Source organism: Aquila chrysaetos, chromosome 15 (genome assembly GCF_900496995.4).
Source record: "Aquila chrysaetos chrysaetos chromosome 15, bAquChr1.4, whole genome shotgun sequence".
In the NCBI taxonomy this organism is placed as follows: Eukaryota; Metazoa; Chordata; class Aves; order Accipitriformes; family Accipitridae; genus Aquila; species Aquila chrysaetos.
Window position 1 is genome coordinate 12,963,557 of NC_044018.1, and position 17,581 is coordinate 12,981,137.

General features: G+C 35.9%; 1 protein-coding gene across 10 annotated transcripts in view; it reads left to right on the top strand.

Moving 5' to 3' along the window:
• CYRIA (CYFIP related Rac1 interactor A) overlaps positions 1–17,581 on the top strand; it is a 58,999-nt gene that overhangs the window by 19,143 nt on the left and 22,275 nt on the right. For 7 of the 10 annotated variants that reach the window (XM_030037478.1, XM_030037475.2, XM_030037483.2 and 4 more), the window contains exon 3: positions 402–470. Coding sequence is in view for 2 of the 10 variants with exons in the window: in XM_030037474.2 (XP_029893334.1) it covers positions 16,823–16,827 (5 nt within the window). In the remaining 8 variants the exon portion in view is untranslated. Of the gene's footprint in view, positions 1–401; positions 471–16,318; positions 16,828–17,581 lie in introns of those variants that run through there. The other 3 variants (XM_030037474.2, XR_003926703.2, XM_030037481.2) reach the window with 3 other exon arrangements.

Genomic DNA, 17,581 nt, shown 5'->3' on the forward strand with positions numbered 1-17,581 from the left:
ATAAATTGCTAAATGTTTTGGAAATGTATTCGCATTTTCATTATTTCATTATTATTTCTTTTAATTCTTAATATAATGCATACCAGTACCAATGAACATTATTTTCCTTTGGCTGTACCAGTCTTGGCAACAGCTTATTATAAAATCCAAATTAAATTGAGTCTGTTCTGCAGAATTACATGGGATAAAGTTTAGTTTAAGTACCTGATCATTTCAACCCAACAGCATTTTTGAATGGTATTGCTTCAAAAAAAATTTTGGATGCTACAAATTTCACTTTGCAAAGAAAATTTCCATTTTCCATGGGTGTTTCCTTTTTGAGATAGAAAGTTTCATCTGAAAATTGAGAGAGGTAAAAGCACAGTGATCCTAAGTGTAATCTTGAATGTTTTTTATCACAGACGGCCGTTGAATGTTTAGCATCACCTCTCTGGATTTTTGAATGTGAATTGGAACCATTGTATTTCTAGGTAAGACATAACCAAGTGTTTGTGTTTAGTACCCCCTTTCTTTTATACGTTGTGAGAAAGCTAAGGAGTGCAATATGCTGGACTTCACTTTGTACAGGGTGTTTATGTCTTTGTTGAATGAGTCCAATGTTATTTGAGATTTTAAATAGTAACAGTTCAGTTGTCCTAAATTTTTATATTCCCTGAGAGAAACCACACCGGCAACTCTGCATGGTCTGTCTAAGTACGGGATTTAATTTTATGATTGGGTGCATCGTTGTTTCATTAGCTTGTTGCCATTCAAAGAGGTAGTTCAGTTCTGTCTGCCCCTTCTCTTGCATCAACACCTATATTCATCTGGGATGTGCTGGTTTAGGGAATTTGCTGCTGAAAATCTACAGGATTGAGAAGACTTCTTGGAGGACTACTTTTCTGTCAGTTTAGACCTCTGCATCAGCTCACTGTGGACTCAAACAAGTACTGGTGTCGACACAAGGAAATCGGTGCCAGTACTTGCGTCAACACATTGTTTTACTGCCTTTAAACTTCTCGCTTCTCTCTGCTCCAAGAAAAGGTTTGAAACATGAGGAAGACCACGAAGGGGTTGTGAACAGCTGCAGGCTTCAATATCTGAGGAGGAAGCAGAGGGTGATAGGGAAGAGCGAAAAGGTTTTAATCTGTAGATGTAATTACCGGGAATTTGTCACTGAAGATTACCTTCTTTTTAGTGAAATACTAGAGGTCATGACAATTTGGCTACTCGTGTTCAGCACATAGATTGTAGGGAACAGAAGGCAGATCTCAGTGTCACACTTCACGTGCGGCCTAGTTGCAGTCAGCACTGTGCCAGGACTCTAGGGCTACAAGTTGCGCACACCGGTTCTGGTGGTTCTGACCCAAACGTGCCGCTGTTTGCCAGCCCTTTCTGGACTGCTGGGAAACGTGAAGCAGACGTGACGTTTGAGCTGGGTGGTTGCAGCAAGTAACACTTAAAATCTGAAAGGGAATAATATCTTACCTTATTGTGGGAAATAAGGCCATGCGAGATGGTAACTTTAATCTGGTGGTTTCTTGGAGAGATGGAAACCATGGAGTATGGAGAGGACTTCCTGAGCTAACCCTACTTTAGTAACAGTGAATGCTGTGATTAATTCCACTGCTGTGAGATGCATCCAACAAGCGATGCAGTGGACAAATGACCACAGAAACTTCAATTTGTTGCAGGTAAAAACAAGCCCAACATGGCAGCAGCCTGACTGGCTTTCTATCAAAGCAGGTTTGCAGTACCCAAGTGAACCCAGGGATCTCAGTGGCAGTCTATCAAAGTAAAGGTGTTTGCTAATCATGTGGATGTTTGTTCAAAAGAAATAAAGCTGCCCGCAGAGGAGTTTGGAATGTGTAGAGATTCGTTAATTTAGAGGCCACAAAGGATTCTGGTGAGTGTGGAACTGGCGTAGTTGAAAGACAGCAGTATTCCCGTTTCATTTCACTGGATGGGCAAATAAACCCAGGTCCAAGGGAGGAGGTGGGTGTGAGGGGTGGAAGAAAAGACTTATTAAGATTAAAGGCTATAATCATAGCTTGACAATTTCTGCAGTGTAAGAAATTACTTTTCTCTACCTTGTAAACTAATGATGTGATACTTGTAAGGACTGTATACTTAACCAGTGAAGCTTCTTTGTGTGTTTTGTTTTTACACTTTCTTTTCTCCTTTAAAAGGCCTTCCAGCCTTCTATTACGTTACATCGTATGGAATTTAAAATAGGAGTTATGTATATGACATACCTATTAAATTTTATAAAGATAGCATTTCAACTAAAATTTAAGGCCATTCTACTTTTTAAATGAAGGACGATCTTTCTGAGCTTGAGAGGAAAGGATCTCAAAAATGAGTGCTCCTCATGGGCTTATCCATGCTAGTGGAGGGGACTGAGATGAGCTGAAGGGAGATCTTGGAGACAGGACAAGTAGAGTGAAAAGGAAGAATAAAAGGAAAAATGGTAGGAATGGAGACGGAACACTCTAACATGTTAGAAGAAACAGGAAATTATGAGAAAAGAGTGTGAAATGAAGAAATAGAGATTTGCTAAATTATTGATTCTTTTAAATTTACTCCATAGAAAGTTAATATTACTACAGTGTAGTTCACTGCTTTTATTAATTCCATTGGTAGGAAATAATAAACTGGGAGGAACTACAACTGGTAGGAAAATTTTGTAGTATTTTTTTTACCTGATAAATTTTTGACGTCCTAACTGTTTGCTATTAGAGACCTTTTACAGATATTAAGACAAACTATTTTTGAAAAATGAAGCCCTTTAAACATGCCTTTAACGACCTTAAAGATTGACTCTTTCAGAAGGCTATGACAAAATATGGGCTGTAGAACCATCTAAACAATTTTTTTCTACAAGAAAAGGTTCTGAAAATCAAATCTTAATATGAGAGTGACAAGCCAATAATAATTTCTAAATACTAATGCAGCAGAAGCAATTTTTTGTGCCTTATAGCTGTGAGCTGTCTGAGCTGTGCTGAAAGTCTTACATGATAAGGTTTTTCCTTTCTCTTAGTGCAAAGACAAAGATTGAATCTTGTAGGCTGTTTTTAAAATGACCAGTATCCCTTACAACTGTTTTGAAAAGTATGGCATGAAATATTGTTTTAATTCTCCAGAATTTGAATTTTCGTATCAGATTAAATATTTGTATAACTGTTTGCAGAAATGGTTTTGGGTGTACATATGCACATATACGGTGATCTATTAATGTTGGTTTTTAAATGACCTTAGGGGGCAGGAGAATGTGGAGTGAGAATAAAGTAAACTAGTTTTCATTTTCAATTTCCTGTTTTCCAAGAATACATAGGAAAGTTTCTTAATTAAATAATATGATAGTAAACGTAAGTTGAAAGATGAACTGTGAGGATGATATTCAGGTCTTTGGATGTATATCTGTAAAACAGTAACTGCTTGACAAGAATTAGGCATCATTTTCTACGAAAACTAGTGTGAGCTGTTAAGATTAAGTTAGCAATGCAGTGAGAGAAACATAAAAAATTTAACCTAATTCAGACAATTAAGTTGGATGCCTGGAGTACATTTGGGAAGCTTCACTAACTGCATAAGGAGTCTGGATTGATGCCCAGGTGCTAGAATTAATATCTAATAGCTGAATCTCTGGAGTGAATTTGTGCTTCACACGCAAATGTGTCCTTAGGTATCACCTCAGGCCTTGATAACTTTGACTGTCTTCTCAGCTACCTTGATAAAATGAGGAGCAGTGTGGTCATAGAACTTCAGAATGCATTTTAGACATTTTTTAGAAAGTAATACAAAGTTCAGAAACAAGATGATAATGTTTCACGTCTGTTACTGTGCAGTTTTTGAAAGATTGTTCTTTTTTATGCTAGCAGAATGTCTTGTACATTCATGTTCTGTACTGTCGCAAGGAGTACCATGTAATGAAGTTTTCAACACCAGATTACTAGTTAATTCATTGTCAGGTGTTTTACAGATACAATGCATAAATGTGTTTCAGGGAGAAATGTGAAGAAAGGTACTGTGGAAGCCGTAGCTGGTTGCCTTGTGGTGTTTGCCAGATGTGTTTTCCAAAGAAGTGAGCACATTCTCAATCTGGAATTCAGCTTTAGGCTTGATTTTGGTCTGTAGTGGTAGACTGTGACTCAGTCAGAGCCTAAAATTAGAATGCTTTTCTTGAATTTTTGCATCCTCAAAGGAGGATGGTTTCCCGGCAGGTGTTGATGATGAGGTGTTTGCTAATTCACAGCAGTGAAACTTCATGAAGTTCTTGACACAAGGGTTGAATTTTTCAAAAGTAGCAGAGACAGACTCTGTTGACTTCTGAAACAAAGGCTCTGATTTTTTACCAATAGCGAAAAGTAAAGCTTTATATTATCTTTTTTTAATAAAAAAATTCCAAGTAAATTTTTCTTTCATGAAAAAAATTGCAAACTTTTTTTTTTTTTTTTTTTTTTGCAATGTTCACCTTCATTAACACAACTCGCTGACTTCCTTCCTCAGCTGCAGTTCTTCCTACACTCAAGAGGTCAGAAAAGAGCAAGATCAACAAGCCGCACATCTGGCTGTCTCTCTTTCCAACTGGAACAAAGAAACAATTTTTTTAATGGCTTTTTGAGTTAATTGTAAACAATTTGGTTTTGGAGTCGCTGACTTGCAGCAAATGTTTGTCGTAGGCGGATGTAGGGAAAAAGGACTATGTCCTAATGCAATTCCTCTGTGGCTAGCGAGGGAAAAAAAATCACTTAAAAAAAGGAATGTCTTGATCCTTGTAGCATTGAAGTATGCTCAGAATTTTCAGTTCTATACAATTTTTGTCCTATACATGGACATTTCACAAGCTTAAAATAGGTGCTTTGATGAGGCAGAGAGACAGAAGTAGTTGGTCATTTAATTTTCCTGTACTCTTATATACAGTAATACTGATTTTTTTCCCCTTTATTTTCAGTAGATCTTTATGTATGAACAAATTGACAGTGATAAAAGACCAGAGACAAACAATAGGAATGGGGGGGGGGGGAACCTATTTTAAAATGAGAGTTCTGTTCTGATACTTTTTTCTTGTATTTCTACTATTCCTAAATGCTTTTTTCCAGTAAACATTTCTCAAAAAACTATATTTACAATCATTAATCCTTAAGTAACATTTTGAAAACTAATCCTTAAATAATTAGTGAAACGTAGTACTTTTCTTACCTTCCCAATTACTGTAATTTTTTAATACCTTGTAGCATCAGTCTATCTAATAATTTACTTTTTTTTAAAGTGTTTTCTCTAAAGTAAAGTAAATATCTGGTGTGACTTTTGGTACTTTCACACTTCACAACAGGAAATACTAGAATTGTTGATGTATAGTACTTCTGAAAACCCAGCTACTTTTAAAATACCTTATTATACCTTTATGTGTCTAATTTGAGCTCATATTACTCCAGTATTTTGGTTGCTTTGTTTAATGTGGCTGTCACAATAGTTTTATTTCTAACCTGACCATCCTGCTAAATATTTGCAAATGTCTTGATATGAAAAGTAAATTGGTAATGCTGGTTTACTAATACATTTGACTGTTTGGAACAATGCCTAAATTTATGACAAACTTGAATAAAATGAATCATCCAAAGAAAATGTTTTCCATCAATTTGCTTGTAGGAGGTTAAAATGCACTGTACTATGATTATTTTTTGTCAAATTTAGGTGTTTGAGTTGATAATGCCACTTAGTGGATAACAGCCTTAACTGCAGCCTTTTTTCAAAACCAAATCAGGTGGCAGACCGCTATGTTGATTTATATCCGAGTTTTCCGCCTGGCTAAAATATGCTGATCATAGCATGTGTTCAAGGAACCTTTTATTATCAACCCCATTTTAGGAAGTTTATGATAGCCAGTTTCTGGATGAAATGTATTAAAATGTAGGAATCATTTATTACATAATTTTAACTGTCTTCTAGGAAAATAAGGATCTTATTTGCATATTTGATTTGATTGAAAAGATTAATCTACAGTCTTGGTCTTCCTTGCACTGGTTCTTTAGGTTAATGAAATATAATTGGTAGTATGGTTATAATTTTGGTGTTTCAGGCAATGCTTCGTTTTAGCCCTTATGGTTGGAAGATAGTGACTGGGCAAACTCTGAACTAGAACAAGCCAATTCTTCAGGAATTGAGTTGAAAAGGACCCGACTGAAAGTAGTTAGTGCCTTTTCTTGGATGACAGTGTGGAGAGCATACACAAAAGGGGAGTATAGGACTGGACTGGGTCCTGCATTAGTTGTACTTTTGTAGACCTCAAATAATTCTGCTTTGGAAGATCAGAAAGGTGAGACAGATGCCTGATGTCTATTCCGTCACTGTCATTTACAATTACTACTTCCTGAATATATTCTTTTCATAAAGACTCTTTTTTTGCTATGTAGTTTGGATGGTAGTATTAATATCTTGGTGTATTTGATGTAAAATTTAAATATATAAAAATTCAAACTTTTTATCTGAGACCAATATATATATATACATATATATATAGTTTATATTGTGTATATATGTATATTCTTTTCTAATATCAGTGTGTCAAAAAAATCCATTCTATAATAAAAGAATACTATCCTCTGCAGTTAATGGCTTTTTTTATGGCAAAGGTTTTTTGCACTGTTGAAACAAATATTGATTTAGGTCTTTCCTTTCCATTCCAGTCTTTAAACTGTGTTCTTTGAACTTTTTTTTCCCTAAGTAAATTTCCATTACTTCCCATCAACCCTGATAATCTTCAATCACTGAGCATTTTTTTACTTGATCTCTCAGGCTTTTCTGAAATTTTCAGTTACGCTGTTTCTATTAGTAAGTCAGTTGAATAAATTGCAACTAAAATAAAGATTGGCTCAGAGGAGAAGGAAGAAAGCATAATTCAATTTCCAGACATGTTTCGGTGCTGTATTACAGGCTGGTTGTATCAATGATGAAGATTGAAAGACAATACAAGGACTTTTGTTGGCTGAAGTAACAATATTTTTCAGAAAATCTCTATCTTCCATTTGTTTATCATGAAATTGGGAATAATTGAGGGGTTTTTCTGCCTCATCCTATCCTCCAGAGAATTCACACCATCTAAGTCATGAGCAAAGAGGAACCCGAGTTTTAGGACTCCATTATTGCTGAAATCACACAGGCGTTCTTCCTCCCTGTACCTCTGTACACTGCGCTGTTGTACAACAGCTTGTGTCTCTGGATAGCTAGAGTAGATGCCTTTGAGTCAGCAAACAGAAAGGTTTGGTTAAGTAAATTATTTTAATCTTGATTTTCTTACAGTTTTCATCTTCATGTATCTGTTTTTTTCCTGTAACAGGCAACTAATTCTCAGTTCTTGGTTAAACATGCTCATTTGCAAGTCTCTGTGTATGTACGTACGTTATGTACATTTGTGTGTGTGCATGTGTAGTTTAAGTTTTTCAGCAACGTTCTAAAAATATTTTTAAATTAACTATTTAAATAGTTGTTTAGAATTTGAAATTTTCTTGGAAACTAATGTATGTTGCCTTTACAAGGGTGTATTTCTTTTCCATGTGACTTATGTCACCTGGAAGTGTGAATGGAGAGTTAGTTAAAATTGCAAATGAAACAAGGTTCTTGGATCGTTTTTATGCAAAAATAAAGCTCTAAATGTAGTGTCTTTTCTATACTTTCTAGTTCTAAAAGGCATGATTTGCCTTTCAAACAGGAGTATTCAACAAAGGCAATAAGAAAATCTTGGATGTAACTACCTCCCTCCATTTTTGATTGCAAATAGTTGGCATTTTGAAGTTAGTATATCTCATCCTGTGTATCTGGTTTTTAGTCAGAGACTGCAAAAGGAAAACCAGATTTCTTCCTTCTCAACTTTTAGTCTGCTTCTTAACTTCAAAGGAAATAATGCTAATCGAAACTTCTTGAACAAGTGTAAATAAAAATGGTATTTCTGTTCACATGGAGACAACAGGACTGCTGCCAGGGGCTGATGCAGCATGTGTTAGATGCTGGGCTGGAATGCCCTGCTAAGAACGCTCACCAGCCTTGGGACTTCACTCCCTGCTACACCTGGTCAGCCATATGCTGTTTACCTTTTGAGTAGAAATGTCAGTTTTCATAATTTTAGATGCACTCACAGTTACTTTTAAACTAAATTCTGAGTTTCAGTGGGAGGAAAGGGAAAGCAAGATAATTTTTTTCTAATATCAGTACTTGTTCTGAAATGTGGTTATTAAAATATTGTCCAGATTAGTTTGGCTTCAGTTTGAAAAGCGAGAGTAGAGGAGAAAGTCATCCACTGATAACTGGAGCTGTAGTCCCTGCAGAAACTCAGTTTGGTGTATGCATCTCCTGCAGAAGTGAGGTAGCACCAATGACCGAGTGCAAATACGAACCAACGGTTAGCTCTAGTCGTGGCCTCTTCCTTGGGTGTAACGGCAGTGAGCGTTTCAGGTGAGTCCACCAGGTTCTACTTAGAGCGTGGATTTTCCTGTGCTTTGTGTCAGCACCTCTGGCCTGTCCTTTGGCGGTCCCGCGTGGTGCCAGCCTGGGTGCCCAAATGCCCGGCCCCGCCCTGCCCCGCCCCACCCCGCCCGTGCCGGCCGAGCGCGTGTCCGCAGGCTCCTCTGCCGGCTTCGTGGGTCTCCTTGGCAGGAAATCCACCCAGCAGCATTGTAGGGTTGCAAAACAACTGTACAGTGTCCGCTTTTGTGCATAGGTTTGACTTTGCTCGCATGGTTGAACAATACTCTGTTTTCTTTGTATAATGGGCCTCTATAGGCTTGTGCATCTTGCAGTGGGGAAGGGAGCAAACTGCGTCATCAATGGGCTTGTGATTAATTGCCATCCGAATTTGTCAATTAGCTAAAAATAGATTTATAGCAGAGTAGGAGTAGGATATAAAGTCACTACTGTGCATCAGTTTTATTGTCCTAATAAAAAGTTATTGTGCAAATTTCATTGCTAAACCAGGAATAGCTTCCAGTAGTGATTTGAATTAATTACTGCAGAGCCTGTCAGGGTCAGTACGTTATTTGAATTTTCATGTACGCTGACAAGAAACCTAATTTTTAATTAAAAGGATGGTTGTAATTCAGCACCACCCATAGTACTCCTCCTTATTTGTCATCTTAGGCAGATAGCAGACTTGTTAATATACCAAAAAAAAATTGCAGAGTTTTTTCGCAGCTTGTGTTGGGGCACAAAACCTTGTTTGGCTTTCTGTGTAAGTAAAACACATTGCTTGGAAATAGATTTACTACGGCATGTGCTTCTTAAAGTATTAGGCACAATGCAAAATAATGAATCTCATTTATGTTTACATCATTAAGAGGGCTAATGTGCTTGCCTGTTAACTAAATGCAATTGTCAAGACAAGCTGTTTTGCAGAAAAATGCCATGGACCCAATCTGCCCCTGTACATTTTAATGAATTGAGTGTCTAATGTGAAAGAATAGGAGTTCATTAAATAATATCAGAAGAGATTAAAAAATGACGCAAAGCTAATTAAGAAAAAAGAGGAGTTTTATTGGAATTTATACTTTTCTGTAACTCCTGCATAATTACAGGTTAGACTAGTGTTTTGGAGAAGCTCTGTTCTTGTTCAATATTCAGTCCTCTCGTCCCTTGACTGTGAGAGCAATCTGAAAAATTCTGGAGTTTAACAGCTTTCTAACCTGCTTTATGTTTAATTTATACTCCAGTATAATGATTAAGTATCTTTTCCTCAGTCTTTCTGCTTACCAGTCCATCTGCATTTGTGAGATTGATTTGTTTTTTTCCTTGAGTATTTTACATTTGTATTTACTTAATTTCTTCTGGATAGTATCTGCAGTTTATCAAAGTGATTTTGAATTATGATCCTATTTTCCAGAATATTTTAATTCCCTTCTAGCTTAGTGCATATTTTAAAAGTGTATTTTCTTTTTCTCTGGCTGTCACTAATTAAAAGTATTGAACAAAACCAGATCTATACAACAGATACCAGATACTGTTTAAAAATACCATCCTCTCTTTTGCCAGTAAACTACTGACAACTACTTTTTCAGATTTTCAGTGTTGCAGCAAATTTATGGTACTAAATAGCATTTCCTCTTTTCTCATCTCCAGTCATTTGTCAAAGCTCCCTCCTATATATATTTCTTCACTTCCTTCAATTCTTCCGTATGCTTATACAGGCATATTGATTTCTAAGTCTCTGTTTCATCCATTGGAGTAACCTGTTGTGTATTTTCTTAACTGTCGAGTTTCCTGCACTCCCTTATCCCTTAAATCAACTTTCCAAGAAACCTATTCTTCCAGATATCTGAGATTACTGAAACTGCTTTTTTGAAATCATGATCTTTACTTTTCTGTTTTCTCCTTAAGTAACCTCTGCTGTTTTTAATTAACTTCTGTATTTCCATCCTTATATTCAGTTAATTCTCCCCATAAGTATCAAATAAGTCTAAAATAGCCATTCCTCTGGTAAACTCCTCTATGTTCTAGAAAGAACATTTATCACCCCAGGAGCTTGTACAGATGCATGGTTAATGAACCCTCCTGAAGCTTCTTGCCCAATTCTGTTACTCAGATGCCTCCACAGTTCAGCAAAACCTTCCTTTACAACCTTTTGGGGATTAGGTGATCTCTCAAATTGCTGTCTTGGGATGATACCTGTTCTTTCCTCCTTTACTCTCACCCAGAGACTTCTTTTTTTTTTTTTCTTTTACCTTTTTCTGAAATTTTAAATTTAAAAAAAAAAAAGTATATATTGTCCTTCGGTCTATTTACAGTGGTTTTTTGAATATTTTTTTTTTTTCCTAGTGGAACTCCAATGCAAATTTGTCAGCAAGTTTTCTTATTTTATGTAATAAGATATTTAATGAGACCAGTATTACACAACTGGAAGTATTTTAAACTAATAACAACTAACCCCTACAAAGATCCACATTTAATCTTTAATTCGTCAAATCTTGAGCTATTGATACATATAGTCAGCCACAGCTATCTTAATTCCAGTAATGTCAATATGTTTCTTTGATCAGAACTGTCTGTTTAGTATTTTAAGATAGTTTGACTTCTCTCCGCTTTTCCAGAAAAGAGTACTTGTAAAGACTGCATCAGATCCATATCTTATAGATTATTACCCTCCAAACCAGAAATACAAATTTAGCTGGCAAAATGCATTATGTCCTACATACTGACACATTCAGAGCAGATCACTAGCAAATACGCAGTAAGAAATCCAGTCACTGTAGGATTTATGTCTGGCTTGACGGAGATTAGATGTGCTGTTTTGGCATTTATGTATTAAAAAGAGTAGTAAAATAGATAAAGAACAAAGTTAACATGCAAAGACTTATTCCCATTATCAACTGGCACAAGAAATACCTTGAAAATAAAATCACTCTGAGAAAAGTCTTTACCATAGTTGTACAAAGAACTAGAATATGAGAGTTTTCATCTTGGTTTTTTCAGACACTTGCACTGGATTTTCTGTGAGCATAGTACCAAATATTCTGTATGGCGTAGTCAGAAGGCTGAATAATTGGTAGTCATTCACAGGCAGAAAGGAGCAGCAACATGTTTTTCTGTTTCTGATTTTTTCATCTGAAAGTCCGGTTTCTGACTCTGTATCTGTTTATGATCAGTAATAGATTTTTCACTCGTTATATCCAAAAATGTTGAAACCAGATACCTTATCAAAAGCCCAAATCCAGATTTCCAAAATTAAGTGTATTCTAAGGTGGTTTATTTCCTTTTTCATCATGATTTTGGTGAGAGAAGGCAAGGACAGGGAAATTTTAAGCAGAAGAGGGTGATGTGGTTGCTCTTCTCTTACAGAGTTCAGAAGAACTAAGCCAAACCCCACCTGGAAAAAAATGAAGTGGTTTTGTTTTGAAGGAAGAAACACTTGAACTAGCCAGACCTGTTCTGTTTCTGTTAAAGGCATCTCTCTGCCATGTATCAGTTGGGTAAACATTAGTATCCTGCTTTGCTTACCTAACAGCATCAATTGATAGAGGCTCCATTTATTGTGTACGTGGAAATTCTGTCCCTGTTTTGTGTATAAGCATCTGTACATGCGATGCCATATTCAAGCTAGGTTACTGTAGTTACTATGCACTCAGGTGGAAGGATCAAAGTGCAAGTGTTTTCTTAATTTCAAATATAATTTTATTCTAATTACTTAATTGGCTTCCATTCTACATTTTTTTGTTGGGGTTTGGTTTTGTTTTGGTTTTTTTTATTATGACCTATGAATCAGAATCCAGATATTTTGGTTGCCTGGTTTTCATCCTTTTATAATGGCTCTTCTGACATTATGCACTTTGAAAATATATAGGACTTCTGTTCAAAGTATGTTTAGGTGTGAGGGTTGGCATATAGAAAAATCCCCCCCTTGAATAAGTTATAAGTTCATCTGAGGTAATCCTTTTTTTTTTTTTTTTTTTTTTTTTTTTATTTTTTTTTTTTTACCTTTTGATTTTATTGAAACCATGAGCCAAGCTCTTTAATCCTTGGGGCTACAGGTACTCATATTGTTGGCCAGCTCTTTTAACATTTTATGATTAGTGAAAGATGTATTTGTCATTACAAAACATTTATTGACTCCCTTTGACTTGCCTCCCCTTTTTTGTAGGTTTTGTGTCCTGCAATCTGCGTATCAGTTAACAGCAAAAGTTCTTGGCTTGAAGTGTTGCTTATCTAGGAACTGTAATAAAATAATTGTTCAAAGCAGGAATGATTCTTTTATCTTGGATTACTTTCACCTTGAGCAACTTTCTTCTCTTATTCCACTTTTCACTTCTTTACATCTGTTTTTTGGGTTTCAGTTTTGTTGGGTTTTTTTTTGTCTGTTTATGCTTCACCTGCCTAAGGAATGTGTGGCACTGGTTTTTCTGCGCTTGTGTGCGTAAATTGCTTCTTGGTGCATCTTGTTTTGCAGGTATGTTACTTATAAGAATCTTATAAATACAGTATTTACAGGCCAACATTGGGGATAATTTGATTTTTTTCTGGAAAATTAATATAGTTTGCCCTCTGAAGAAACTTGGCTGTGTTTTTCCCTTATCTGTGCTTTGCTAGACAATACTGTGGGTACTTCACGGTGAAATATCTTTGGGGTTTTTTTGCAATCAGCATCACAAACACAAATGTATGACTATTTTTACATTTTTGTTCTTAATTTTTTTTCTTAGTATAACAATACAGTCTTATGCTTATTTCTGAAATAAAGTCTATAGAGGAATAATACCACTTTTCAGAACTAACATCTATTTGCACAACTGAGACTATTAAACATCAGTTGTTATATTTCTCTTCATCAATGCAACTACAGTTTATAAAATTTAGACATTTACCAGCAAAACAACTGAAGATAATGATACTACCATATCCACGAAAATATTCTTAACTATAAGAAAATCAGAGAGATGATTAAAAAAAAACCCTACTGTGGAGTTTGATGGGGATAGATATAAGATGCTGTATACAAGCACGACTAATGAATTGCCAAAATGCAGAAGGGAAAGCAGTAGGTAAAATAAAACTATGCAGATAATATTTGAGGGATGTGTAAAGCACAGTTTTCTGCAAGACACAATTCCTTCATTATATTTGGCACAATACTTGGATGCATTTGGAGCACCATACCTAGAGTTGAATGACCCACTGAGAAGGGGGAGAGAGAAGGGCAGTGAGACTGGTCAGGTGTAATAAAACATGAACTATCATGATTGAGCTTAAAGAGCTTTTTGAAGAGCTTTAAGAATAGCTTAGACAAACCTCTGTGCAGAATGACAGAGCTGCTGCCATTCCTGGTGTGGGATCTAGATGACCCCACCCCTAACTCCAGTGATTTTATGGCATTGCTGTGAACATAAATCAAAATGCTTCCTTGACTATTCCTGACTTCAGCACTGCACTTTTCACAGCAATAATATTCCCAGTTTCTGACTTACGATAAAACCCGTTCTGTTGCCTGAGCCTTGCAGAACTCCTTCAGGTGCGGATGGTGAAAGGGCAAGGTAGGGGATGTGTGCGTGGGGCACCCATGAGAAAGTGCTCCAGTCTCTGCCTGTACCTTCACTCTGTGCGTGACTCCCAGCACTGCAGCATTCTAGGTTTCTTGGAGCTAGTCTTACACAAATACTTGAAGAGATTAGGTGGGTTTAGTATGTTTATCGCATAGAAAAAAAGCAGAAATATGGGTAGTGGATTTGGCAAATGCAATTAAAAATGATCTTTTATATCTTCCTTCCTCTCCCAAACAAAAAACAGTGATACAGGATTTCCTTCAGAAAACAAAGTAGATTATCATTAAGAAACTTCTGCATTTTTTAATCTTTGTTCATTTTTATTTTATTCCTTAATAGAATAAAACTGTTTTCTGAGTCTTGCACTTCTTCTATTTCCTTACAAGCACCTCAGCAAACTTTATAGGTGAATATCACAACGATTTGGAATCGTGCTTTTGATGCTGGTGTTTTTTTGAAACCACAGTTAATTATTCACATAGTGAGGTCAGTTCCACTGCTTTAATGATGCTAATATGCTTAGTACAATATAGTTCTCTCAGACTGCGGACTGGATGCTGTCTTTACGCATGTAGGTGTGCCATTAGAAGTTACCATTCCTAATTATTCATTGCCGCTCCTGAACTTGGGAGCCTCTTTCTCCTGAAACTCCTAATGGAACTGCTCGTGAGAACACTCCCAGCCCCACTTCGTTTGGGTGATCTAAATGAGTTTAAGCAGTAGCTATTTGCTGATACAGCTCAGTTTGACAAAAGCCTGTTAGACTACGTTTATGTAAGCAGGCAGGTTTAGGAAGTAGTTATCTGGCAAAGGAGTACTGATGAGCAGGAAAGGGTTGAGCTGGTGAATGTGTCCTTTTTCGCTAACATGAGGTTTAAATGCTTTGTCGGTCTGTTCTACCTTCAGTGTGGCTACAGTGATGCTGATGGTTTTGAGCTGGTACTCATTAAGTTAGTCCTGTAAAGGAAGAAAAAATAAATTAGTACTTCTCTAGCAATTTATATAGTACTGTAGCTATCATTTTAAAAACTCCATACTTCAAAATTATGTAATCGCTTAAAACTGTGTAAACAAAGATTTTAAAGAAGAGTTAAATAACATGATACTAGCTTTGGACATGCAACATTTAGTTGATAATACTTGCTAAATTTTCAAAACTGGATTTCAGTATATAATAAATAGATATTTCAGTATATTTTCAGTATATGTGTATAAAATCTATGGCAGATTTGAAGGGCTGCATTTTGATTTGGTTTGGGGGGGTAGTATTTTATTTACCACAATTCAAAAAGAAACTGATTGGTTTAGTGGGGGAGAAGGAATTTATTTTCCCATCCTAGATAATGCCTTTAGAATGTCAAAACTAAATTAATGAAATTTTAGGAACAAAGTGATGTGTTAGAAAACTAGCTTGTGTTATTTTGTTTAAAGCTCAACATTTTTAAGTATGCCACTGGGTAATGGTATATGAAACGCAAAATGTTAAATGTACCTTCTTGTTCATTACTGTTTTTATGGTTTATTTGTGTCTGTGTGCCACTAATTACATGTTGAGCATCAAAGATCGAGTAATGAGCTTTAAACTGTCAACAGTAGCTTAGGAAGTGCTTTCTATATGCTTATGTAATATCTTAGGATAAGCTTTAATGGTTTGGAAAACAGTAGAAAACATGAAAGTGCAAACATCATTGTCATGTCAACATGTCATCATTTTTAAAGCATACTGTTAAAAGTTGGAATTTTAAGGGATTTGGACACTATCATTCAGGAGTGCATCAACAGCAGTATTTTTATATATGCATTGAGTCTCATTTCAACATTTAAACTAACTTTATAGTAAGTAAAATAAAATGCTTTCCAGTTTAATTAAATGGAATTTTATGCTCTTAGGTTAAACCTTTCTGATTTGCTTCTGTGCATCAGCTGTTTATTTGCATTTCTGTTGCAACCACAGTATACATACTGACCTGCTCAGAATTTATGTCATTAGTTACTTTGAAGTCTCGTTAAAAATTCTCCTGGAAGTGGCTTGCAGTTCCTGAGGTTTGGAATACATTATTAGAGTTTTCAGGGAAAGACAGTTTGGAAGATCCAAGTACTGGGAAGCAGCAAGCTATACAGAATAAAATAATTCAGTTTGGGACAAGGAATTATGTTTATTAGCACTTCCATTAAGGTGAAGGTTGGCCTCTTAATAAGGAGGTAAAAACTTAGTGTTGAATGATGAGTTATAGTTTAAAGTGAAAGTTTCTTGGAACTAGGTCTTGCTTTTAGTTTTGTTTTTTTAGGAAACTATAAAGAAATTATTTCCAATCATAAAGAAGTAGAGCGTGTTTAGCAGCTGCCTGAACCATATCTTCTAGATGTTGATGTTGAATATCACTGGGTTTTGGGTTGATGTGTCAAACCAGTGCCTTTGAGAGCATTGGAAAATGCAGGCTGACCATGAAAACGGGTATGAAGTTTGTGGCAGGGTTCTTGTTTCATACTTGTGACCTAAATAGCTGAATCAGTTTCTACACAGGGATTGAAGGAGAGGGGAATGAAATGAAAAACAAGCTAAGAAATATAGTAAAAGTTCAGGAAAAATACTCAGAAATCTCCAGAGCTGTGATGTGCTGTACTTCTGTAAGAAGGATCAGAAACCAGAGCTTAGGCACATGACCTCAAGCTACTCAATGCAAATGAGGGAGCATATCCTCAGGTTTTTGGCAAAAAGGCTCCCTTGCTGTTCGAAGCATGCTCCCAACTAAACCAGTCTCTGGATGCAGTGCTAACTTTGGCAGTAGAAGAAATGGTTGGATACTCTCTGAAGATTGAAGGCAATGAGGTAAGATATGGCTGAAAACTAGTTGAAAGTGAAGAATCTAAACTGAGTCAGTAATTTAGATTGTGATAGTATTTCATAATAATATAAATTGTTTCTTTCAAGGTTATGACAAGGAAAATAAGTATATGCACATTATCTTCTCCCTCTTAACTGATGCTGATAAAATGTATTATACCAGGGTGATGAAAATGTTAAATTATTGAAGATAAAAGTTTTAATGCTGTATAAAATCTATTTTGCTCTGTTTGCATGTTTTTTCCCGTCTGTAGGCTAATCAGAAAGTCAGACTCGGTTCATACAGTGCAGAACTTGTTCTGAAAGTAAAACTATACATTTTTTTTCCTGCATATAAATGAATGTAACTTTATGAATAATGGAGAATGTTTCTTCATGTTTTAATATTGTATATGCAAGATGTTGCTAACTGTAAAGGGCTTGACAGTCTGCTCACTGGATTTGTTCTGGAGAGAAAATTTTGAAGTAGTTAATGCAAAACAAAGCCATTTGTCTAACAAAAACCTGGTTTACATGAAGCTGCATGCTCTGAACGGATTATTGATTAAATTTGTGTCATTTTATGGAATGACTATGGGTGCTTTGAAATCTCCAAGCCTCACATTGCCTTCCTAGGTTTTCCTGCTATAGAATATATCCCTTATATGCATATAGAAATTAGGGTTGGTGATGCTTTTTCTTCTGTAATGCTTGGGGGAGAATTTGAAAAAAACTTTGTCTCCTCATATGGAATATCAGC